This window comes from Catharus ustulatus, chromosome 1 (assembly GCF_009819885.2).
Source record: "Catharus ustulatus isolate bCatUst1 chromosome 1, bCatUst1.pri.v2, whole genome shotgun sequence".
NCBI lineage: Eukaryota > Metazoa > Chordata > Aves > Passeriformes > Turdidae > Catharus > Catharus ustulatus.
In genome coordinates, this window is record NC_046221.1 from 107,811,381 (window position 1) to 107,836,259 (window position 24,879).

Below are 24,879 nucleotides of genomic sequence, written 5' to 3' on the forward strand. Positions count from 1 at the left end.
AACCAGTAATATCTTTTTATTAAAATACCTCTTAAAACACTCATCATCATAAAATACACTGGGTGTTGCTGCATGACATTTGTGTACACACAACGCTTTCAGCAAACTCTAGACAGCAATAGGAATTACAAAAAGTAAGGCAAGCCCAGAAGGTGTGCACTACCTTCTCTCAGGCCACTACAGACAACTGTGTTTACATTTTTATGCCATTCCCCACAGCATTTCCTGGACACCTGTCGGGCTGCTCCCCCATCCCTCCCACCTCCCCTCGATTTGACCCCACAGTAAAATTCTGAGGATGTAAATGGAGACAGTGTCACAGATCCATGGGACAGCAGGTGCCTGACCAGAAACATCACCCCTGTTCCTCCCCCAAGAAGAATCTGAGCTACCCTCATATTTCCAATAATTTAAGACTGCAAAAATCCAAAGGACGCTAGTGACCTCCTGCTTGCTTGATGGCTACATGTCTCCTGTCTTGGTCAGGAATACTGATGCATCACCCTCCAGCTACAAACAGTCACAGCTACTCTAACTTATTCTTCCCCTCCGTTCATTTGAAGAAATTCTAGCAGAAGAAAATATAACATGAATTGTAAAATATAGGAAGAACAACTCCTCCATTATGACCTAAGTTTTTTCTATTCTTGTCTATGATCTTTTATCACTTAACTGTAAGTTTAAAGTATTAAGACATTCCATTATCCACTAGTTCAAAATAATAACATTCATCTTTCAAGGACATCTTTATAGCTGAAAAAGACACTGAAGAAAGTAACATTATTTAACAAGAGTAGATTTTTTTATTATTATCATTATTATTATTATTATTCCATCTTATTGAAAGAACTGTATCATGAGAAAAAAAAATTGAAAAAAACATTCAGGTAAATTTTTCAACAAAATAAATGTAATATGACTGCTTTCATTTGTACATGGTACAGATAGAAAGGTGTAACTAGAAAACAGTTTAATCCCTCTAGACTGAGGAGTTTCAAGGAGTTAAAACCCACATTATTATAAATACAAAAAGCTGATCATTAACTCATACACTTTATTCTTGTACTTAGTACCATTATCTGTGGAGCCCTTAAATGGGTCATAGTAACTGCTATGTAACTGTCAACATATAAAAACTCTTACTTAGAAAAATGGACAATGTTCTAAACTCAAAACACTTTAACTTCGCCTTTGCAGACACATATTCCCTTCTTCATTGATAAAAATTATGGGGGGAAAAAGAAATTTAATAATAATAAAAATGTTTAGGAATAAATATTCACAGGAAATTACTAAATGGGAACATGCTTGCTGCCAGCTGCTCAACTGGTAAACCTGTACCGCTTCCTTGTTCCTGTCAGTTCATTCTTTATTCCTTTAGTCATTAAATCCATCATAGCCTTTCATGTTCCCTTTACTGGACTAAATGTACAGAGTGTAATAACCCTAGAGAACAGTGCAAAAGGTGGGAAATGTAACTGCACTTAGCAGCTTTATTTTGGGATCTAAGAGAAGACTGAAAAGATTATTCTGTGTAACATAAATTATGCATCATAGGCCCCAATGAAAAGAGAGCAGGGCAAATAAAACTTGGAGGAAAAGTGTCCCATTCATGGTGTTTTGTTGGGCAGCCCTTCTAAGAAGTTAGGATTTTATCCATGACAGCCCATAGTTGGAACGTGAAGAGAAAGCATGAATTTTTATTTTTCTCCAAATACCACTTCCACAATAAAAAGCTAACCTCAAAATCTGGAAGGTAATAAAGTTAAGAAACAAAACCAGAAACCAAATCCAAAAACCCAGCCCCTAAACAACATCCACCCTCCCTCCAACCTAGCAGCCATTTATTTATTTGTTGAATTTAGATAATGGAAATCTCATTACCATATTCTAAAAGTTTCCCTACTCTAAACTACAAGATAGAATACTATGTTCTGAGAACCAGTATAGACAATACTTTCAAATCAAAGGAAAACAATCAGAACAGCAATGAGCATGACTGTACCATTTGAGCAGAAATAAAGAAAAATAACTTTAAAACATAGTGTTTAAACATCTACTAGTTAGCCTCGCTTACATGAATTGAAAAAAAAATTTAAAAAAAAAGAAAAAAAAAGTTCTCTGATTTTATACATCCTCTTTTCAACCAGGTACATTTAATTGCAACCAGCAGGCACTCCACTAAAATGCAGTATTTGCAATCCCAGTCTCTTCAACCGAGAGAGATTACTTTGGCCTCAGTATTGCTAGATTACAGTTTTCCTGCTTCAGAACATGCAGTTCATACATTTGACAGTTTTACTGCCGTAGTCGATGCATTCTGGCCCAATACACTCGCAGCAGGCGTTGTGAAACCATCGGTACTTGGAAGCTCCCATGGACTCGCAAGAGATCTTGCACTGATGTATTGACATGCAGTCATCAAAATACACCACAGTACACATGTGTTCTAAACCAAGAGGGGGAAAAATTGGTTTAAAAGGTCTTAAATTGTTTTTAAAGGTTAGTTAGAAATTAATTAAATGAGCAGCTTTAGAAGTACGATTGCAAACTGACAGGACTATGAGGCATAAGGAAAAAAAGGTGACAGTTAAAGCAGAGAGGCAAGGCAGAGAGGCAAAATCTATCAACTTCAAATTTTCAGCATCTACAACTCAACTTGTTGTCTGATCTTATTCTGGATTAACTTACTTCTATATTCACAGGCAAGAATGTTTTTGAGTTATGAGAGTGTAAAGATGAGCTATGCCAAAATTACAAGCAGGAATGTGTCCTCTGAAGGTAATATGCAACCACAAAAAACTTCAGGTTTAGAGAAGTTATTTTAAAAAAACATCAAAACCCACTTACTTGGATGTAAATGTTTCTTTCTCCCATCCTGCCCCAAGCTCCACAATAGTCTTCAGCCAGATTAAATCACAGACCTAGAGAATGCTTTTTTCATCAGCACAAAACTACACACTTTTTTCTCCCTTTTTTTTTAAACAATCACCAGCTTTACTACTTATCTCAAGAAACCCCTTCTGCCTCAGTGTTGACTTCGTGCTTCTAACACCTATGCAATTACTTGAAAAGCCACGAAGTTTGGTGTTGCAACATCAAAATGAGGTAAGGCATTCATGACAGCTATAAAACAAAACCATCCCCCCCTCAGTCCACTTTCAAATCTCCAAGCTTGCAGATTCCACCATCTCTCTTCTGTACTGACCAGGCGATGATACCTTAAAACTTTGTTCATCCTCCAAAGGACCATGATTACATGACATTTACCCGGAGCATAAGTTGGCACACTTTGGCAGCTGTCTGAAAACAAGGATGTCTCCCTTATGCACATCAGACCAACTTGTGAGCAGGAGATGTCGAAGGGCTTTCTGGCCTAATACTACTCATGGTGCACCTAGGAGAAAACCAGTGATCTGCATTCCAATGTGGATTAGGAAAAAATAATCCAAATTTAATTGGTAAATCAAGACAGTGGGTTTGGTTTGGTTTTTTTAATGACCAATTTTGACCACTGCCAAATTATTTTGCTACTACCAAAACAGCTGCAAGGTCAGAGGAAGGCAACAGAATATTCACTGCATTGGTCAGGCTCCAAACTGTGGTACACACCTTGCAGACACCACATACAGTGCAACAGGCAATAGGGATCTTGGGCAGGAGAGGCAGACCCAGAGCTGAAGCAGTTTCTGCTCCCAGAAAAGCTGTGCTGCAAGTAAAGCTACTATTGTCTCAAAAATGTTGCAGTACCTGAAGTACTGCTGGGAACATCAACAAAGTACACTGTGGCTATGTAAGTCCCGTCCCATTCTTGGCATTTCTATTTCTATAAGCCCTTACAATATACCCTGAGGCACAGCAACCAGAGGAACAGAGTTCTCAGAGAACAAAACCTCTACCTGAAAACAACCAACATATCTACAGCTTCAGTAAGGACGTTTGATTCACAAAGAGGAAGAGGAAAGAGCTGAACAGAAGTGTATGCTATGGTACCGTGTACAGAGTGATAGGTATACACCCAAAGTGCTCAGCCAAAGCTGAAAAGTAGTAGGGAGATGCAGCCACCACAGCCTCAAAGGCAAGAAGGCATTCAGAGGCCAGACAGCACCTCTAACTTTTATGGGGAATGCACAAGGACTTGGCAATATTTCATCACTGGTGACAATAAGCTCAGATTGCCATAGTCCCATGAAGAAGCAAATACCATCCCTTCCCAGAAGGCCTAGATAGTCCCAGGTATCTGCTCTCTTCACTCCTCACAGGAAGTTTTTAGTGGAAGGGTAAGGATGAGAAAGTGGAAGCAAGTCTCCAGGCAATATTCTCATGTCCCATCAGTCATCCAAGTCAGTGCTGGGGTTCAAGCACAAGAACCTTACACAAGCCTCTGTTGCACATTACTCATACTCTTTATATCCTTTTGCTTAATCTCTGTTAAGTCCTTTGATACCTTTTTAGTAGTTTTTTACTGAAGTGGTACTACATTAAGTTTGATCTTAAATTCCATACGTAGGCTCAGGTGTCAGCTGGAGGCACAGAGCCTCTGCATTGAAACAGGCAGTCCTGGCTAATCTAGAAAGATTTCTTCTGGCAAAATCATCTTTTGGGAAACCATGTCCTGCCAACTGACTTAGTCTCTGGATGTTACCTGAGAAGGCAAAATGATTCATGGCTATCTCCAGATTGGAGTGAAACAACTCTTTAAAGGAAGCAACCATTCAAGGGGTTGCCAGAAGTGCTCACTATCTGTTGATCATGGCATTCCAACTTGCAACACACAAAGGAAAGCCTAAGGTAGGCCAGGGAAGTTGACAGGAAGGCTGTTCACACTCTGAGGAGTGCTAACTGCTCCCAGCACTTACAGGCAGTCTTAACACCAGAGAATGTCCAGTCTCTTCTGTGTAAGGAGACATCTGTGCTCACCTTCATGTTAACCTCATCTCTGGGAGCCTCAGCAGTGTTAGTACTGCTTCACAAGTCCTGGTGAAGCCCCCAGTTCATCAGCTAATGCCTGCAGAAATGAAATAAACTTCCTGGGGAAGGAGAGCCTGTGATTTCTAGGATGTAAGTATGGATGACACTGAACAGGGAGACATCTTTCCCAGTAATGAAGGCCAGAGGAGCAGCACCACCTGGCTTGTAACTCTGGCAAAACTAGGTGGCATCAGTCAGCTCCTGTGAGACTGCAGAGATGGGTCTCCTGAATCACTCTCCCAGAACCAAAGCCAAAATTCAACTTTATTATGGTGGCAGTGACAACCAAGGACATTAATTTTGACTGACTGGAGAGTGGAGAAGAAAGATTATTTCCACCTGCACACAAGTCAAGAGGATTGGGGTCTCAAGGATGAGTACAAAAATGCTGCAAAGGGGAGAGAGCAGACTGCGTGTAGCAGACCAGAGCCAGCAGTAAATCCATCTGGTCCCAAGTAGCTCCTGTAAGCAGCTGGAGGATGTGCTTCAAGTAAATGTTACCAAATTGTTTCCAATGTTTTGCTCACTGAAAGACTTGCCAGGCCTGAACAAATCAGATTGTCCAGGGTGCACTTTGTCACAGGGCACTCCTGGTCCCCTCCTCAGCAATGCCTCTGTGCTCATTTAGAGGCTGAATTACTGAAAGCAGGAGAGTTCCTTCCTCCCCTCAAGCACTAAATCCTGCTCCATAGACTGCAGAGAGTTACACAGGGGAACAAAATACATACCTACAAGCTCAGCTGGGATCTGGGAGAGTACTTAAACTGTTTCACAAACCTAATTACAGAGTCATCACTTGGCTCCCTCAGTGTAGATAAAAAATATTACTTGGTGCAGTAACAGCTTTCTCATTTGCATTTTGACAATTTTCACACACTAAGGACCACAGACTGCAGATGCAGGGAGAGAGAAGGATACAGCAGTAAACTTTTTCTCTTGGAACACGAATTTCTCACCTTTTTCCTCCTCACATTTCATACTCAGTGAAGGTTGTTAGGAGAAACAAAAACCGTGTCTAAATTAAAAATGAACAGAAGAAACTACCAGGCTTTGCTATAAAACTATCTCCATTGGTGTAATATAGAAGAATTTAGCAACTCAGAGAACCTTCCCAGTTAATGATAATTTGCTGCACGGGATCTTTGATGTTAAATGTGCTACGCAACAGTTCTTAAAAAAGGTAACTGTCCATCTAGCAGTCATATCATTTTATCATAGGACAGCCTGGATTGGAAGGGACCTCAGAGATCATCTAGTTCCAAATCCCCTCCTGTTGGCAGGGATACACCTTCCACTAGAAAAAACACTGGCCAAGTGCAGTAGTGAGAAGAGGGGAAAACAAGAATAAGGAGATTAACCTGCAACTGACTATGAACAATCAATTTACACAATCTACTTCTTTTAGACAAGTCAGTTTTATGTCAATCAATTTACAAAAAGGAAAGTAAAAAAAAAAATCTCCCTAGACTACCTACAGAGATGCCTCTTCAGTGGAAATCTAGCTCTCCTGGAGGGGAGCAGAATTGCAGAGCAGACACCATCCCCTGTGTCACCAAGCAGTGTAAGTCAGAAACTCTTAACTACAACACAGATTTTGTTTCATCAATTGCCAAAAAATTATATAGTTCCCCTCTCTCTCTCACCAACATCCTGTCATCATCTGAAACAACTAAGCTTATTTAAACCTCTGAACTCACAATTCAGAGTTCTGAGGGTATCAGCTAGAAGTAAAGCAAAGAGAATTAAATACAAATGTAGGTCCAGATTAATAACTATCGCAATCCTTTCTGAAGTAGAGGCTCAAGTGCCAGAAACAACTGATATAAAGAACTACAGTAGCTCCAGCAGCATATGCATAACTTTGGCAGCTAAAACATTACAAGTCAGTTCACAGGAGGAAAGGGAAGACACTCATTAGGAAAATAACGGGGAAGTTCAAGGTCTGGTGGCTGGGTTCAGAGTAGGCTGGGGCGAGAAAGGAATGCTTTATATCCCACCGCACCCCACCTCCTCCCGGATCCACAGCCGCCCTCCCTGGTGATGGCTCCACACTACTCAGGCACAAAGCTTGTGGCTGGTGCTGCTTTTCCTGGCACTCACCCAGAACTGCATCAAGCAAGTCTGGCACCCTGGGCCAGCTTAACGGCGATCCCTGCGAGAACGCACAGTAAAGCTAAAATCAGAGCTGCGTTACAACACTATGTGACAAGGGGTATTTGTAAGCAGAGCATTTCCAAATTTTGGAATGTATTCCAGAAGACAGCAGAGACCACTGTCTCCCTATAAAATCTACCTCTCATTAGCCCCTCTCCCTTTACAGGCCATGCCATCGGTTGCTGCCAGCACACCATGTTGCAGGGAAGCAAGCAAGAAACCACAGAAGAACCACAAAATGGAGGAGGTACAGCTCTGTAAAGAAAACATAAGGCATCTGTGTTCCTGCTCACATGAATATTCTTTCAAATCCCTGATTGTCACAATCCTGAAGACAACTACTCAGCAAATTACCTTAACGGAATCTCCACTTGCAAGACCTGCCCTCAAGCCTAGCAGCATTTTTGGGGAGAAGGAAAGGGTACAGACATGGTCTATTTTTCCCACTGCAGGCTATGCTGATGTTTACTGCCACTGAGCACACACATACACAGTCACAGACCCTCTCTCTCTTTCAGTGGCTCTAACACTTGCCAGCTTGTTAAAGCAGTGACCTGATTGTGTGACTGAACTCTATATGGGCAGAAGCTACCTCAGCTACCTCACTGTGCCCATGCTCATAAGGCTTTTCAGTCCCAACCCACTATCCCTCCACCTTCTGATTATGGCTTCCCCAGTGAACTCAGCAAAACAGGATTAGAAACAATGCTACCCATGGCTCACATAACATCCAACACTATTCTCCAGCTGTTCTGCTTCCACCATAATAAACATCAACTGACCAAGGCCAGATGCTAATTTTTCTTCCCACCTCCTCTGTTCTCAATGCTCAGATCAATGTTTTTATATGCAAAATTTAATATCACTTTTGAGAAAGCAGAGCACTACAAAGTTATCTACACTGTGTCCAAGAAAAGAGACTCTTCGGCTGGCTTACGTATTTAAATACTTGAAATTATAGGAATAGGATGTGGAAAGAAATTTTCTGTCTTTTCCAGTTCTTCACTGGTCACTAAGATGGAGAAGGCATAGCCAATGATTACAAGAACAGCTCTGACATTTATTTCTGCTTTAAGTGTCTGCTGAGGCCTGAAAGCCAGTGGCATTTAGTAACTATTTCCAAATAAAACTGTTGTTTTTGGACCGTCATCATTCCAGTAAGAGCTCTCTCAACCTAATCTCTAATATGTTCCTAGTAAAAGAAATGAAGGAGACTTTTGACTAAGAAAAAATGGCAGTGTTATGTATTTGTCTGTGTTGTTGTACTCAAAACTGCTCCACACCCTTGAGATGCAATTCAAATTCCAAGTTTAACCCAAAACTATCATTAGCCCATCCTCTTGGTAGGGAAGTAAAGGACTGTCAGGGAACAGCCATCTGGGTTGCAGTACCTAAGTACAGTGGGATATATTCAAGGCTGTACTAAACATATTTTTTTTCCCTGAGTTTAATTTATAATTGTAAGCACTGTAGTCTTTGCACACAGGGCTTTTTGTGGCTTTCCATTTTACATGGCTTTGTACATTATTTTCATAACGGCAAGCAAGCATTTTAATAACATCAAAGACATATGAATGAGATGCTTTCTGCCCATCTGGTTTCCTAGTTCTGGAATTAATTTATTTTTCTAATGTGCCTTAGCCAAAGGAAATTAGAAAAGTTGCCATTACGGTTCCATTTAATCAGCAGCAGTCCTACTCAGAAACACAACTAGGTCAATGGTTCACACTGGTATGGAAAAGCAGCATGTCCAACAATTAGGGCATCTTTTATTGATAAGATAAAAGGGCTATCACAACAGCAACATATGGGGTTGCAAATACTTAAAGTGTATGTTGGGAGGGAAGCAAAGCATTAATTGCACTAATAAAATAAATCAGATGCTCTTTTTCCCCTGTTAAGCAGCAATTCCACGATGAACTGTTTATGAGATTCTTTAAAGTCTGACGTAATGATTTGCAGGGAAAAGGGTTTCAGGTTTAGTATGGAAACCAAGAAACAGAGTATTTTTTATACCACTATTGACATTACCTCCAATTTCTCATCCTCCCCCCACAGCAAACAGTATTCTGAAGTCTCTCCTCTAAAACTGAAGGTAAGAATATTAAAAATTTCATATAAAATAGGAGGAATGAATCTGTAAGTTGAACCCCTACCACCAAGTTACTTATTTTGGAGACAGTCTGTCACACATCCTTCCTTCATTAATCCTTCTAATCTTGCTTAGATTTACTATTAATCCTGGATTTCATACAAAACCTCCAAAGATTTCAAGTTACACCAGCTTAGATGAAAGAAATAAACAACTGTTCTGATATGGGGGCTTATGGCACATGGTTTTATCAGACCTCTTAAGCCATGTTTCAGTTGCCTACCACTGCATGGATACATGATTTGGATTCAGTTTCTGGTCTGTCCTGTCTCCTAAGCTACAGGTAACTGTTTCTAGGTCAGAGAGCACACCCTGCCAGTGCACATGAAACAACATGAACAAACTGCCTCATGCCACAGGAGTAATTATAAACTCATGTGGTTCAGTGTCTCCTAAGAGCATCAGTCATTTAAACACCATCTTCCATGTTCCTCAACACCTTTGCCTCACTCTTTCTGTTATGTCATGCTCAAAAGTAGACTGTACCTTTCACACATTCTTATGGGAAAAGAAGAAGCGAGCACAGAGAAGCATAGGATATGCACCAAGAAGACTCCTGCAAGAGACAAAGGGAAATGCTAGGGATTTAGACACTACACTCATTACCTTTGTCACTAGAGTAAGGTGTGTGGACATTGTTGTTTGGAACAGAGACGTTCTGATGCTGTGGCTGGTTCACTGTTTCTAAAAAGGAGACGAGGTTCTCATGGTGTGATAGTTCCTCTGCCACAGGGAAGGAAACAATATTCCAGTTCAGCTGAGTATCCCCTTCTGTCAGAGCTCGGAAAAGGGAAGGAATTGGCTCATGCAACTCCTCAACAGTGCTCTTGGATGTTGGAGGAGTGTCACTGTAATTGCGAGGATTGCACATACCTGCAGAGGAAGGAAACAGAAAATTACACAGAACTCCCTAAGCTCTTCTTCTTGGAACAGGCAGGAATATTAAGAGAATTAAAATTGCTTCTTTTTTTGCTGAACAGAACAGAACTCTTTCATATCTATCCCACTCAGCCCAATAGCAGAAGTGCTATCAAATATAGTGGGACAAGCTTTCCATAACAGCAGGTTTCAGATAGTTCAGTCTTCTACAAAACACACCTGTGAGTTGTGAAAAGAAAAACTTCTTCTAAAGAGCACTTTGCTTCCCTTTCAGTGTTAGCACTACAGCTTAGAAAATGAAAGGTCCAGTGGAAGGTTTGTTTTCTCTGGGAGAAGAGACAAAGCATAGTATAATCAATAGGAGCATAAACCTGGAATGTAAGGTTATGACTGAACAAAGGGAGTATCTTCATAAGTCTGAGGTACGTGAAACTTCTGATCACAATTCAAGTATTCCATCTCATCTGCTGCAGTAGCGCACTAGATCTTTCTAGTCATCTGCCAGAAATGGAAAGATCACTATCAGGACAGAGCATGAGTCTGAATTACTTTACTTGTGTAGAGACAGCCAAGATGAACCCCATTTTGCTACTTAGCTGGAATGGCCACAACAGGCAAAATCCTCATTTCTAGGTTAGCTCTTCCTTACTTTTCAATGTCTTCTGCAGTATCTTTTTTGAAACCTTGTAATCTTTTCTCACTCTTCCAATTAGTACAAAATGTTTTTTTGACATACAATGCCGGTGCCAGTATTTTGGTAATCATTTAAACACTAACATTTATTACTAGGGATGAAGGGCATCTCACTTTAAGTCCAATCCATGGAAACTACCAAGACAAAAAAAAAAATTGTATCTGCATAGGTCTTTTAAACTCAGGAGCCATAAGGCACTGTTAGAAGTCACCTGTCAAGAGACAGGCAAATCCATTTTCCTCATGTACATCTGGATATAATTTTGGGTAGTTTCACAGACACAGGTTTAGACAGCTACAGCTGCAAAGCACACCAATTCCTGAAGTATAAAAGTGATATGAGACATAAATGTTCAAAGTCTACCTCCCTCACAAAACCAGAGAAGTATCACCTGCCCTGTAGATCCACTAGGACTCCAGCTTCACAAATAATTGTGCTTAACTAGAGCCTTATACAAACCCATAATCTTCTCAACCTAAGTAGATGGATTTCCATAGTGAACAAAGCAGAGGGAAGTTTGTTCATGGTGATTAGCATGAGATCTAGAAAATCTTAAGCAAGTGGTTAGCATTACCAGCATTTGGTAATAGAAACACTCCATGACAGTCTGTTCCTATAAAAACGTGAGCCAAGTACAGAGTAGGTAAAAAAATAAGCCTTTTCTAAACAACATCAGGTCATACTAAAAAATAATTCCACTTACACAAATATCCTACTGTAAATGATTGTTTTCCTACTTCTATCAATTAGGTTTGTTCATCACGGACCTTTTTAGACTCACAGCTTTAATAAAATCTCTGTAACTTTCTTACCACCTTTTAAAAAGCACTAATATTAACAATACTTTAACAAGCACTGTATTAAACATAAAATTGCAATAAAGGATGACCACATGAAAATCAGCTGGGAAGATATCAAACCAGGAGAGAATTTTGTTCAGATACATCAAGGGATGTATGTTTTAGTTGATGTCATCGTATTAATGTTGTGAAACAGAAACCAGTGGGCCTTTAATGGGTAAATCTCATCCACAAAGATCCTTCACTCTTACTGTTTTCAAAAGCATTTGAATTATAATAATGTTTTTATATAGTAGATATTATAAAATAGCAGTTTTGGCTAAAAAGAAAATTAAAAAGTTTAACTTATGAGCAATCTGTAAGGATCAAATATGTCTACACTACTGCTTTGGAATGGATGAGAAGATGCAGAAATGGGTTATTAAAATGATGGAAGCAGACAAGCCTTTACACAAGGGACTAGAAGAGCTTAACTCAAGGCAATGGGGGACTTTTTGCTGTTCTCCCTCCTCCAACATGTCAAAGAAAGGAGGACATACACAAAACATGGGAGCATCAACTGAGCACCAGCACAGTTAGTGGTGAAGGATAGGAGGTAATTCCTCAAAGCAGACATGATCTGTAAGACACAACAATCTATCTGCTTTTACATTAGATGTGATCAGCTTATAAAGAAACTTAATTATCAGCTCGAGTATCAGTGAAGAACTGTATCTAGGGAGTCAGGTATGGCATGTATTCCTGTTTCCTCATTTGAATAAGGCTACACTGAAGAGAAGAAGAATAGGACCATGCCACAGAATCCAAAAAGGTCTGAGGCACCCAAAGAACCATCAGGAGAAGTTTTAGTTTGCTCAGTACTGGGAAACTGAACCTGAAACCTTGTTAACTCCTCTCCTGGAAAACACTAAGGGAAAGAGCAGCAGAACAGTGAGTCACCTGCAGATTTATGAAAAGAGGCTCATGTGTGAACTTCACAATCCCAGGAGGCAGGTTCTTCCTCTCTCTAGAGATCAGTACATTATGCATTGCTGTCTACAGCAGATAATGGTTCTGAACTAGGGAAATAACCTTCACTGAAAATGGGCATTTTGAAACAAATCACCTTCATGAATTCAGAGAAAACTGACCTAGAAAAAGTGAAAGCAGGTATAACACTCAAGATGCATCCCTTTATGGAAGCCAGGATTTTGGATGGCAGCACAGGGAGACTTACAACAACCACAGGAAGATGAAGCTTTTGTTACATATAAAACAAGAAACAGAGCTATAAAGCAACCTCCTTAGGCAAGTTCAGCTTACAGCACTCACTTGCAAAGATCTGGGCACTCTGTACCCCACCTGTCAGCAGCAATGTGTTCTTTTTAAGACTGCCATCCAGTCCTACCGTAAGACCTTGTCTGCTTCTTTCTTAGCCTTCACAAAGAGCTTGTTTTGTAAATAAAAGAACAATGGAAACACTAGGCCATTCATATTTACTAGTAGTCCCAACTCAATCCTAAAGTTGCCCCAGTGCTGTACCTGTCAATGCACCCTTTACAGGCAGAAGCCTTCATGCTGCATCCAACCCCACAAAGCAGGCGCTGTGGAGTTTTCCCAAGATGACAATTCAAACAGTTTTGTGTTTGAAAAACAAAATTAATAATCAGCTATGATGACATTTAACAAGCAATACCTGGACTACTGCCACCCCCAGCTCCATAGAGCAGACACAGCCTTCAGATGTTTGGGTCTCCACACAATGAGCTGTAAGGTGCTTAAAGCACAGATTCTGTGTTTTACTTCTATTTTAAGACTGTGAGGTCAGCATGTGGTAGGAGAAAGCAATGTAAAAAAAGCAGGAAGTCCCCCCAAAAATGAAAACTTACCAACACAGTCACAGCACTCATCCCAAAGTGTGCCCAGGCAGAGCATACACTCCTTACAGCAGGAACAGTTCCCTTCCCCAGGGCGGCACTGACACAGCTCCTGGAATCAACAGACACTCATTACACTGCAGCAATCCCAGATGTAAAATAACTACACAGCAGAGTGATTTTTCCTCAAGCCACAACTCAAATTAGGGCATTAAAAAAGCTTAGTACACTTACACAGTGAGTAAACGGTGAAAAAACTCCAGCCAAAAACCGATCCAAGTTTACAAAAGGATATTTTTTTCCCCCTTAAAGGTGACATTCTGAAGAGAAATCTGAAGCAAGCATTTAAAAAACAAATAATCATATTAATGGGAAAGGTTTGTGCACTTCTGTGCATGTGCATACCTAAATCTACAAGTTCTTTGAATGTTTTTCCCATCACAACAGGAAACTTGGAGAAGGATGCTTCTGTATATAGAAATAGTGACCGTACATTATAATTTAGCTAAAAAAGAAAGCTACTAAAAGCCACATGTACCCAGTCAAGACATGCATGATGTCTGCCGTCACGCCTTTCCCTGGATTCTAAGAGGAACTTACCCATTCAAGTCCTCTGAGGGCAGGATTTCTGCATCTCCAAACACTTGTTACACACTGCTCTCTGTTCGCAACATTAGTGACCAGATTTCCCCCCCTCCCACCCACCCCAGATCTAGATGATTCATTTGCTATTATGAAAACAACCCTATGCTTCGTCCCTCCAAACTGACACCTTGGGATGCCTACAAGACTTCTATACACATAATTTTCTTTAACCATTAATAACCTAAAAAGATGGAAAAGGTGTGGAAGCATAAAGACAAATATTTCTCTTGGTACTACCTAAACCCAAAAGCACTGGTTTAGCAGTCCTGCTGGAGACACACACTTGTGGACCTCAAAGCATGGAAAAAGCCTACATGGATGAAGAAAATGTAAAAACCAGGCGGTCTCCTTCCCTCTAACTCAAATCCATACTAGTAATTCCGGTTTGGCCAAAAGACTGTGGCTACATGACAATAATTCACAGCCTTGAATTACATCATAGTGCAAAACACAGACAAGCCAAGAAGTCCCTTTGGTTGTCCTGTCTAAGAATTTGGTTTTAATGACGTCTGTCTAACTATCACATTACACGCAACTGGGGAGAAAACAAAATCCTGTTACTGGAAACACTGACCAGTGGATCTTTCCATCCCTGGCAAATCTGTAACACATCAGGCCAGGGAGAAGATGATGCCCATTGCATCTCTTTGATCCCACTATCCAGAGGCAGAGGAGGGACATACTGCAGTAGATGCTCATGGACATGAGAGAAGGGCAGGAAGGTGTTTTGGTTTGAAATTCTCCTGTCCTGGAGTCTACACCCATGGTTCCACCCCAGCTGGGTCAGGGGCACCTCTCCTTGCAGGTAGGGACCAATGTCACCTGCAAAAGTAATGTTTCTTTCTGAAGCACCTTGGGAAGTAGCTTATGGGACAAAATTCCACTTTTTAAATAATTATTTGCTTGCTATTGTTAAGAAGCACAAGGTATGGGAGAAAGGAGGCATTTTAATGCCAAATGTCAGGAGCATGTTTGCAAGGCATGGCAAGGAACAGTTTTGCACGCGGTCATGTATGATCCCTGTTCTCCATTTACTCTGCAAAAGTGGCAACTGCAACAATCCACAGCCTGCTCAGCTGCACAGTGACCACCCCTCACTCACACCAGCTCATGTGGGCACACAGAATACCAAGGAGTGCACTTCAGATGGGGAGACCAGAGCAAAGTCTGTCTGGGGACAGGAGCTGCAAGGCTCCCATGTCTGGACAAGCACTGAACAAGTCCTAGAGTGTGCTGCAGACAAGCTACAATGTACTAATGCAGTATAAATCCACGGATTCCCTCTTTTTTCATTCACTTCATCCCATATCACAAGTTGTCTTGAATCCAGTAAAGAAACAAAATTCACCAACTATTGCTTGCGATACATAATGCTGAGAAATGCTGTGGCCTGCACAGTTTATTGTGACTTGTTTGCTTCACTGACTTATTGAGCATGAACTCCTGCTCCACATGCATTTCTGCAATAGGCAGCCCTCATAAGTATTGAATTTTTACTGAAAGAGTGGAAAACTACTAAGATTTATTACTTTTTCATCCTCAAAATTTATGAATGGCACCTATCACTGTTTCCACACAAACTGTGCTGTTTCCAAGTAGAAGATGAAAAACAGGCTGAATAACAAAATATGTACATTTTTTCCACAAGAGGAGACACCACAAACTTAAAAAGATGACTTATTTGAATTAATGATGCATTTCTAAAATATTTATCTTATCATTTGATAAACAGATTTTGTCAGTCTTTAGAATAAAAAGCCTGAATAAAACAACTTTAACAATAACCATGAGTACTGTTACTTTGACCAGAGAATAATATTAATACATATTAGCATTAAAAATATCCAATTTATTCTTCAACAGTAAAACTGGGTAAACAGCTTCTACATTTTAGAGACACCAACGGGCCATCATGTGGGAGGAGGCAATTCTCACTAAACTGTTACATGTAATGCATGAACAGAAGCCAGAAAGTTCACTAAAGTTGTTTCAGTTTTATGGAAGAGTATTCTCAGGGAACTAAATGTAGTCTTAAATTCTGCACTTGCAACCTGTTAAAAAAATTCTGCTTGGCATCTATGTGTGTAAGCACTGACTTGGGGACAGCATCGTTAAACCACCTGTATTGTAACAAGTTTGTTTTTACAGGAAGGGCTTATGAGCAATGCAGTATTTTAGGAGGGTGATTGGTTGCTGTTTGGTTTTCTGTTTGTTTGTTTGTTTGTTATAATTATTATTTCTTTATTTTAAAGTTGGAGGGAGAAGAAGGAAGAAAGAACAACCTAATTAATTAGTCTTCTGCCACTTCAGGGCAATAACTGTATGTTTTTCCCTATATATCTTTGCATATCCATGGTTTCCTTAACCAGTTTTGAGTCCTCCTGCCTGACTCATCCACACTGGATACTGGTACAGGATACATCTTTTTAAAAGAATGCTTATATGTGACGTGGGTGAAGAGCGGCAGAATAAGGAATGTTCCTTGTTGATAGCTGGGGGTGGTGAGGCGTCAGTGGAAGAAAATATTACTCATAAGTCAACTTGGCAACTTCCCAAGCTGAACTACTGAAGGTGCATTGGAGAATGTATCCTGCTAGGCAAGAAATAAGCCTCACAGTTTAAAAATACAGTATTAAATAGGAAGTAGGCATGTTTGTACAATAAAGATACTCCTACTCCACAGAGCAAACAAAAATGTCTGGAAGATGTTTAACATCTGAGGTTTTTTTTGAAGCTTTCTTGAAATTCCAGAGAGTATTTTCTTGGTGGAGGGAGAAGCAGGACCTGAAGGCATTGGAAACCTCTCTGCACACTGGAAGGGTGAGTGAAAGAAAGAGAGCTTTTTTTCCTAGAACAGTTTAATAACAGAAAATCTCCTGGAAGTGAACCAATCAGAACTGTTTTGTTAACCCAGCCGGGTTATGTACTGCAGCTACAACACACACACTGGAAGTAATTTTTAGATGCCAAAGCCCTGAAGTTAAGGAGTGGCATTTATTTCATACCACGGGGCTAAAATGTCTTGGAAATCCTTTCAGACTGACAGGTTTGTATACAAGATTGACAGGAGGTGAAAAAGACAGATGAAAAGAGATTTTAATTGGAACGATACCACCAGCTGAGGTGGCTGCAGGTCTGTAGAGTTTGGGAGAGAAAATCCTGTTTTCTCCACAAAACAACCTCTCTTTAGAAGGATTGTGAAACCATGCCTGAATTATAATGCCATTTGTTTACTATGCACAGCAACAGATTAAAGCACTGTTGCAGATGAGACAGCAAAGCTCAGCTTCCAGCCCAACACTGACATTCCACCCAAGCTTGGCTCCTGCTGGGAGCTCTGCACCTCAAGAGCCAACCTGGGACTCGCCTCAAACCCGTTTGCTGGGAACAATTGTGGGAACGTCTCATCCTCGAGGTTTCTGCCTTCAAGGATTTCCTCCATGCTGCAAGGACACAATATGTGCCTCCCCTCCGCCCAGCCTGGCCTTTTCATCTCCTCCACACATGGAAACATCAAAACAACCCGCACGGCCAAGTCAACAGCAGATGTGCTGCAATAAACACTGCAGCACACGCTCCGTGCGCACCCAGAGTTCCACCTGGAATGCACAGCTCATGGACTCCTATTCCCCAGTCCCAGGGAAAGGAGCTACAGTCAGAGCCTTGGAGGGAACTAATTTTGTGGACTCACTCTCTACTCTCCCAAGTTCTACCCACAACTCTCTTAACAACTACAGGAAGCCACAAAGTTTCTTAGCAAAGGCAGAGCTTATGCAGAGATGCCTCAAGCTATTTTCTTACAAGCCTTTGCTTATGGAAAAAAGAGGAGCACCAATGAAGCTAGAGCCCAAGACACAAAGGCAAAGCTGAATCCATGTGAGTTGTTGATCTCATGCACTGTTCTGGATCTAACAAAATAAATATTTATGTAGGGACCACCCTTAAGCAGAGCAGCTCCCAAGGAGTGGCAATAATGACTGTACTGACTTCTAGCATGCTGGCAAAAATATTTATGTTAACTGTATGCTTTTTGAAAGAGCAGGTCTCTTGTCTCTCTGTCTCCAGGACAGGCAGCCTTGCTTTCTGCACACAGATGCAGATGACAAACATTCACAATCTGTTTGCTCCTCCAGTTGTCTCCGAGTGACATTATCTTGGCTTCAAGATATGGATTTTGCCAAACTTGGACAGCGATAAGAGTCAGTGAGGGAAAAATGTCATGTGGTAGTCAAGCAACCTCCCTCAACATGGTATTTCATTCTTAAGTTCAGATTCCTCCAGAAGAGTTTAGAGGGGAAAAAAACTACATGGATATACTGTACTTGCATACCCTTCCAGGAAAGAACATTCATTTCATATAACTATGCAGTACTTCTGCCACAACAGCACTGAAGTTTAAAAAAACAAGAACAAAAAAGCCAAGAAGAAAGATGACAATTGCTTTAAGTCAAAACTTTAAGATACTTCCTATCCACAATCAGACTAGTCTGACCTGATCTGTTCTTCTATAAAGAATGAATACTGACTGGTAAGTCAGGCCCATGTGCAGGAGGACAGCAGCCAGATGGTGGAAACGAACAGTGTAATTCCCCTGCAACTGCACACAACTCAGCCTAGGCTACTTCAGGGCCTCAGATATTGCACATGATTTTGATTTTAGGGAAATGCATCACCTGTACAAAGTAGGAGAGAACACACCTACCACAGGTAAAGCAGTTCAGTGGTTTCTCTGCATGCACAGGGCTGTGCTGCTACAGAGATGCCAACACAGTCCAAGGAAAGCACAGTGGTATGAGCCATTTCCATGCACTGCTGAACCTCAGCCATTTGTTGCCAGCTGAGTAAGGACTCCTGTAGCATTAACTCCACCCCTCCTGGGCTATGCTCTATACAGACTAGCCCATAAAAATAAAGTTTAAATGCTTGCTCTCTCAAGCTTAACTCACTAAATCGAGATGATTACTCAAGGAGGAGATATCTGTTCCTTCATAGCATGATGGACTCCATCAGGGGCACCAGAAAAGGAGGAACATCTTCCCTGTTCTCCCATTTGCTTACGGAAAAGCAAGCAGCAGACCAACAGCTTCCAGGACTTAATTCCAGCACCTGGACCAACAACTTTTCCCTGAATGAACAAATCTGTACCACTGGATTTACTGTTTAAGTGCCACATATATCCAATGCCACAATTAGCACGTTACTTCTTACAGGTTTCAATCCTAGAGTTGATTTTAAAAAATACAAGAGAAGTGCATCAGTTTGTCACAGTGCACAGTGTCCAACATGCCAGTGAAACCACTGTTTGAAAAGGTAAAAATCAGAAACCTCATTCTTGCACCCCTATTTAACCACTCCATAGACTGTGGTGGGACTGGAAGAAGCAGCAATTTCTTTTTTTTACATTTAAAGCAAAGGCAGTGCAGAACCCAGAAAGATGATGGTTCAGCCTACAGTCTTCCTTCCACAGGATGGATTTGTGAATCTGGCAAGTGTTTTTATTTGTAACCAGACAAATTTTAAACAGAAGTCAATGAAATTAAGTAAACATGGAAATGCTTGAGGCCACTTCTCTGAAAGAGATGCCTCTTTCAGGCTGTGACCATGCATTTGCAGTAAGCACATTCGCATGTTACGGCCATATGACGTTGGTGCTCTGTTATTGCATTTCCAATCTACAAAGAGTCAGTAGGAAACAGTTGTTTTTAAAGAAGCTGCAGCTGACCACATGAAGCCTCCTTTTTCAGTCAGAGTCAAGAAGCATGCTCTGTTTACTATTACTAAAAAAAACCACTTGGTAACTACCAGAACTGCTTGTCATTTTGTTAGAAAAGGCCCTTTTGTTCTGCTGCACACCACATCTCTTAACTCCTGTTCTAAGAAGGGCAACCTGGTCTCACTCTGTTTCTTTCACTGTACAGACATGCAGTGAGTCAAAAGCAGCATCTGAATTTAACATCCATTTCCTACCAGTTCAGCTCATAAGTATTTGAGTTGGTTTTTAGGCATCTTCTAATTCACTGTGCAAACCTGATGTTACGGAGAGCATCAGGTGTCAACTTCTGACCCTCTGCTTGAGATTTAAGGAACTGGAGAAAATGAAAGTTAAGGGGAACATCTCAGACAGACATAACCCTTGGCTTGAAAAAGTTTCAATCAAAAAAAAAAGAAACATGCCCATATAAATACGCACTTGGTATTCTCTGACTATGAAATGGTTGTTAATCTGCACTTATATGGGTAGGAGACCAAACCAACATCTCTAAAGAGACACTACTTCACATAAAATACCAGTTACTTGTATCGTTTCAGGACGCAGTTTCAGGACTGTTTTTTGAACACTCCAAAGCAGACAGAGGACACAGGACTCATACCTGTATCAGGCATTTGCTGACATCGCTGGCACAGAGAGCCTTGTTGCAGCCTGTTGATGGTGGGATCCACAGCAGGAACAGAAGGACAGTGACTGTGGGAGCTGTGATGTACTGTGACCTCATGTTTCCTGCAGGTGAGCAATTTTCACAAGGACTTCAACCAGCACTGAAACAAGAACCAGTGACTAAAAAGGCTATTGGCACACAAGTTAAATTCTATTCCATTCCCCCCTTGCAATTCCTTCAACAAATATGAATTTTTAAAAAAAATTCAAATTTGGTTACTTAACAACAAACCAAATCCCTCCTCCTCCAGCCAAATTGTTTATACATAGCTTTCTGCTGTTGCACCTTTGGATTAAAACTACAATAAACTTGAGGTGAGCAATCTCAAGTTTGCAGTATCAGATATGACATCCTATAAGCAGAGATGATAAAAAAAAGCCTCGGATGAGAAAACCCACCAAAGCAGACCAAATTTTGTAAATGCCCAAAGCAGACAGATGGGTTTTGTGTCGTATCTCCTCAGGCTAAGGTACACACAGGTCTGTAGGACTGAGGCCATACAGCAACCTTTTACAACGAGGTAAGTTGTCCCTGTCATCTTTAATGCAGACAGGCAGCTGTTTTCACATGGACCCTTAGATGCCACACAGGCTTTCAACTCAAACACAAAGTCGTTAACTTTTTAAAAAAAATATATAAACAATATTAAAAAAAATAAGTACCAGACACTTTGAACAACGTAACTTCCAAGAGCCAAGCAAGTGTCTGAGGTCAACCAGAGACGACAAGCATCTGCTACATCAAACACTCAGGGGAACCGAGTTTGTTCAAAGCATTCCACCTTCCTCCCTTTGTGAAAACACAGCCTGTCGGCAGGTGGTATTTGCGACAAATATATCACGATTAGCAGCGTGCCGCTCAGTTTTTACTTGTGCTTCACATATGAACCCGGCCAAAAGAGGACCTATTGCAGCAGGCACTGTACCAATATATAATAAAAGGCAGCCCATGTTTGGGCAAGCTCACACTGAGCCTGTATTGTTCTCCTAAGAGAGAAAGAATGCTAATGGAGCACTGGATTGCTTTCTTTTGGTATCTAGAAATGTTTTTCTGTTTTATGAACTACAAAACCCAACACCCTCATTGAGCAAAGAAGTGGAAAATACATAAAGAAGGCACGATATGGACATAGCAAGTCTGCGTCCGATTAGTCCTTCTTACAGTGGTTGTTAAATGCCTCTGATTCTGGCCGCGCTGGGCACGCCGCCATCTGTACCAAGCAGGGCTGGGGAGACCCCCCGGCACGACCCGGGGGCACGCACGGAGAGCGCGGGATCTCCTCGCTCACCGCGCTCCCTCCCTGTTCTCCGGAGCCCAGAGCCCTTCCCCAGCAGCTCCAGCTGCCGGCCCGGCCCCGGCGGGAGCCGCATCCCGGGCGCGGGAGCCGAGGCGAGCACGCTGCCCGCGAGGGGAGCGATGCGGGCGGGCTCGCTCCCTGCCGCCGGCCCGGCCGAGGGCTGCCTCACATGAGGGGTCCCGAGCCGGGGCCCAGCGACGCCGGCTCCAGGCGCTCCCCTGGGATGCGCACCGGGCTCCGGCGCCCCTTCCCGGCCTCCCCCCGCCGCTCCCGTTCCGATCCACCGACCGCTGCTTTCCCAGACTTTTATCCGGCGTGGCGTCCCCCCGGAGCAGGACCCCCGCCCGCCGCCCTCCTCTCCCGCAGCCCAGCCCGGCCGCACCGGCTCAGCATCGCTCCCCCGCTCGCCGGGATCGCACCCGCGGCGGAAAACACCCCAAAAAGCCGCTCCGGCCGATCGACCCGCCGCAGCTCCCGAAAGGCCCGGGCCCCAAAGATGGCACTGCCAGGGGCCCGGAGGCTGGTGACAGGGAGGGAGATGTGGGAGAACACCCCCCCGCCGAAGTGGCCCGGGGCAGGCGAGGCCCCGCACGGGGAGCGGGTCTCCTCCTCCGGCAGGCACGCAGGCAGCGGGGCGGCCGCGCCGAGCCGCACCGAAACTTTCCTGCCACAAAGAAGCAACCACGGCTTCGCCGCCTTCTCCGCCTCCTCCTCGTCAGGCACCGGCTCCATCCCTGCGCGCCCCCCGCCCGCTCCCCCCGCGGCGCTCACCGGGCGGCCCGGGCCGGGCACCCCGCGCTCCGCGGGCGGCTCTCGCTGCTCCGGAGGCGGCGACGGCGGCGGCAGCAACCCCGCGCCTCGTCCCACTGCTCCCCCCTCGGCCGCAGGCAGCGCGGAGGCGGCGGCCTCGCATCATCGCCCCGCCTCGGGGCACCGTCAGGCGCCGGGACCCTCCCCCCGGGACCCTCCGCCCCGGCGGGCGGCGGCTGCGCGGAGCGGGCCGAGAGGAGGAGGAGGAGGCGGCAGGGGCCGGTGGATGGGAGCTGCCGCCGGACCGTGCCTAGCGGGACGGGACGGGACGCACGGCCAGGCCACTGCTTCCGGAGGGGCTTCCTCAGGGGAGGACGAGGGAATATCCCCCCGAGTGGGAGCAGGGAGACACTCGGGGGTTCTGCGGGCAGGGAAGGCTGGGGAGGGAGGAGCGGGGCTGCGGGGAGCGCAGGGCGGCCGGGACAGCGCTGACGTGCCGGAGGGAGCCGGGAGGAAAGGAACCGAGGGGCAGCGCCGCTGGAAACGCCAGCGGGGAACGCGATGAGCTTCCCCGAAGGCTGAGAAGGTGCAGGTGTCCGAGGGAGGGCAGGGGCCGCCTGCATTGGGAAGGGACCCTGGGCTTCCGAACCGCCTCTCCCAGGACCTCTAAAACACTGCAGGGCGACTTTATGCTCCCACGTGCCAAGCTCCGAGGGCCCAAGGTAACAAGGTTGGTCCATGGAAGAAACACAAGAGGATCCTGACTGATAGCCAGAAACTCAAGAGTAGCTCTCAGGCCTCCCAGGAGGCAGCTAGACCCTCGCGAGGGGAATAGAGCCATCATGCCAATGAGAACGTATTTCCTCTCATCCCTTCTTCCCAGCTCCTGCCACTGTCGAGGGAAATCCAAGCCCGGTGTCCTTAAATAACACGAGGTATCACCCCACAGAGTAAACTCGGGGAAAAAAAAAAAAAAAAAGACCGGAACTAACCCTGGATTCAAAGCAGAAGCCAAGAGATTGTTATCTATGGGATTGAAACGTTTGGAGCAATAAAACTTACTAAGAAATTGCAATTGTAAAAACTGAATTGCACAGACCCTGATACTGGGAAATTGTTTCTCCTTATAAAGAAGACAGAGGCTAATGTTAAGAAACATCTGTCTTCAGATCTCTTTACAAGATACTGCCAAAATATTTGTTCTTGTCTCCTGCATACCAAGTATTTTGGTCACACACTTCTTTTCTAACACAGTCAAGGTTCCTGCAACCCAGTTTCTGTCCTTTTTGCTAGCCTCTTAATTACTCCTGTCTCATATTTCTGACACTTCCAGTCATGTCTGTTACTTTTTACTACTCTAGTAAGTATCTGATAGAAGTAACTTGTACCCACTTACTAACACCTTGCAGTTTTATCCCTTTTTCCTCATCTTTTCAAGCAGATAATAGAGATTTCTGCAGCATTTTAAGATTTTACAGCTATGTCCAGAAGAGTATTTAATTTTGAGAAGAAAGTAGCTTTTTCCTCAATAGTTCCAATCCTGAATGGGGCCAGGAAGATATTCCTGTAATAAAAGTAGGAATAACTTCTCCTTGCACAGGTACCTAACAAATTAAAAGTGAGGGGAAAAAAAGTTACAGGGCAGGAACTACAGATTAATTGGCTTTACTGTGCTTGAGTTACTCTCTGTTTTAAACTGGCACTAGCAGTGATGTGCAGATGGAAGGAGCCTGCTGTCCACAGAGTCCCTTGTTCACTGCCCGTTTGCCCTCTGCCCCAGGAAATGCCCCCTGGACATTCACACAAGCACAAGGAATAAACGCTCTGTGGTAGCTCACCTAGTCATTAAAACTCAGTTCAAACAAAGGATTTTAAATCTCTTATTCTGAGTAACCAGCTGTCCTGCCCAAGCCTCGTTTCCTTCAGAAATAATTTCACAGACATCAGATCCCAAGCACTCTTGAATAATTTATGGCCTGGAGGGTAACAAATCTTTTTCATGAGTATCTGTAACCTCCTACTAATAAATAATTAACTGTTTGCTCATTAACAGTACTAAGAATAAAAAAGCATTAAATTTCCATTGAGTCTCCTAATATATTCCAGGAATGCTAAGGTTTAATGCATCAAGTGTTCCAATATTAAGAAATTTCAACTTGTAACATGACCAATAAAATTTATTAAGTATTATATTTACAACTATTTACATATCTCTTCCATAGATTAATATTAAAATAGACAATA

General features: G+C 42.9%; 1 protein-coding gene across 3 annotated transcripts; it reads right to left on the reverse strand.

Annotated features, from left to right (window-relative positions):
- Positions 1-22,814, reverse strand: TWSG1 (twisted gastrulation BMP signaling modulator 1). Of its 3 annotated transcripts, none has more exons than XM_033063113.1 (5): positions 22,657-22,814; positions 20,523-20,650; positions 13,519-13,618; positions 9,884-10,150; positions 1-2,449 (listed from the first exon to the last, which is right to left on the reverse strand). In XM_033063113.1, the coding sequence occupies exons 1-5, from the start codon at positions 22,799-22,801 to the stop codon at positions 2,268-2,270; spliced, it is 822 nt and encodes a 273-aa protein (XP_032919004.1). In that variant the 5' UTR covers positions 22,802-22,814; the 3' UTR covers positions 1-2,267. The 3 variants fall into 3 exon arrangements, with proteins under 3 accessions (XP_032919004.1, XP_032919015.1, XP_042635367.1); XM_033063124.1 differs by having other exon boundaries at positions 20,523-20,688; positions 22,657-22,741; XM_042779433.1 differs by having other exon boundaries at positions 20,523-20,691; positions 22,693-22,707.
- Between the last annotated feature and the right edge of the window lie 2,065 nt (positions 22,815-24,879).

Coding starts and splice junctions, on each gene's coding strand:
- TWSG1 (XM_033063113.1), bottom strand. CDS start 22,801: ATGATGCGAGGCCGCCGCCTCCGCGCTGCCTGCGGCCGAGGGGGGAGC. Junction 20,651..22,656: donor TGCCCGGCCCGGGCCGCCCG/GTGAGCGCCGCG, acceptor GCTCACCTGCAG/GAAACATGAGGTCACAGTAC. Junction 10,151..13,518: donor TGAGTGCTGTGACTGTGTTG/GTAAGTTTTCAT, acceptor CTTCCTCTGCAG/GTATGTGCAATCCTCGCAAT.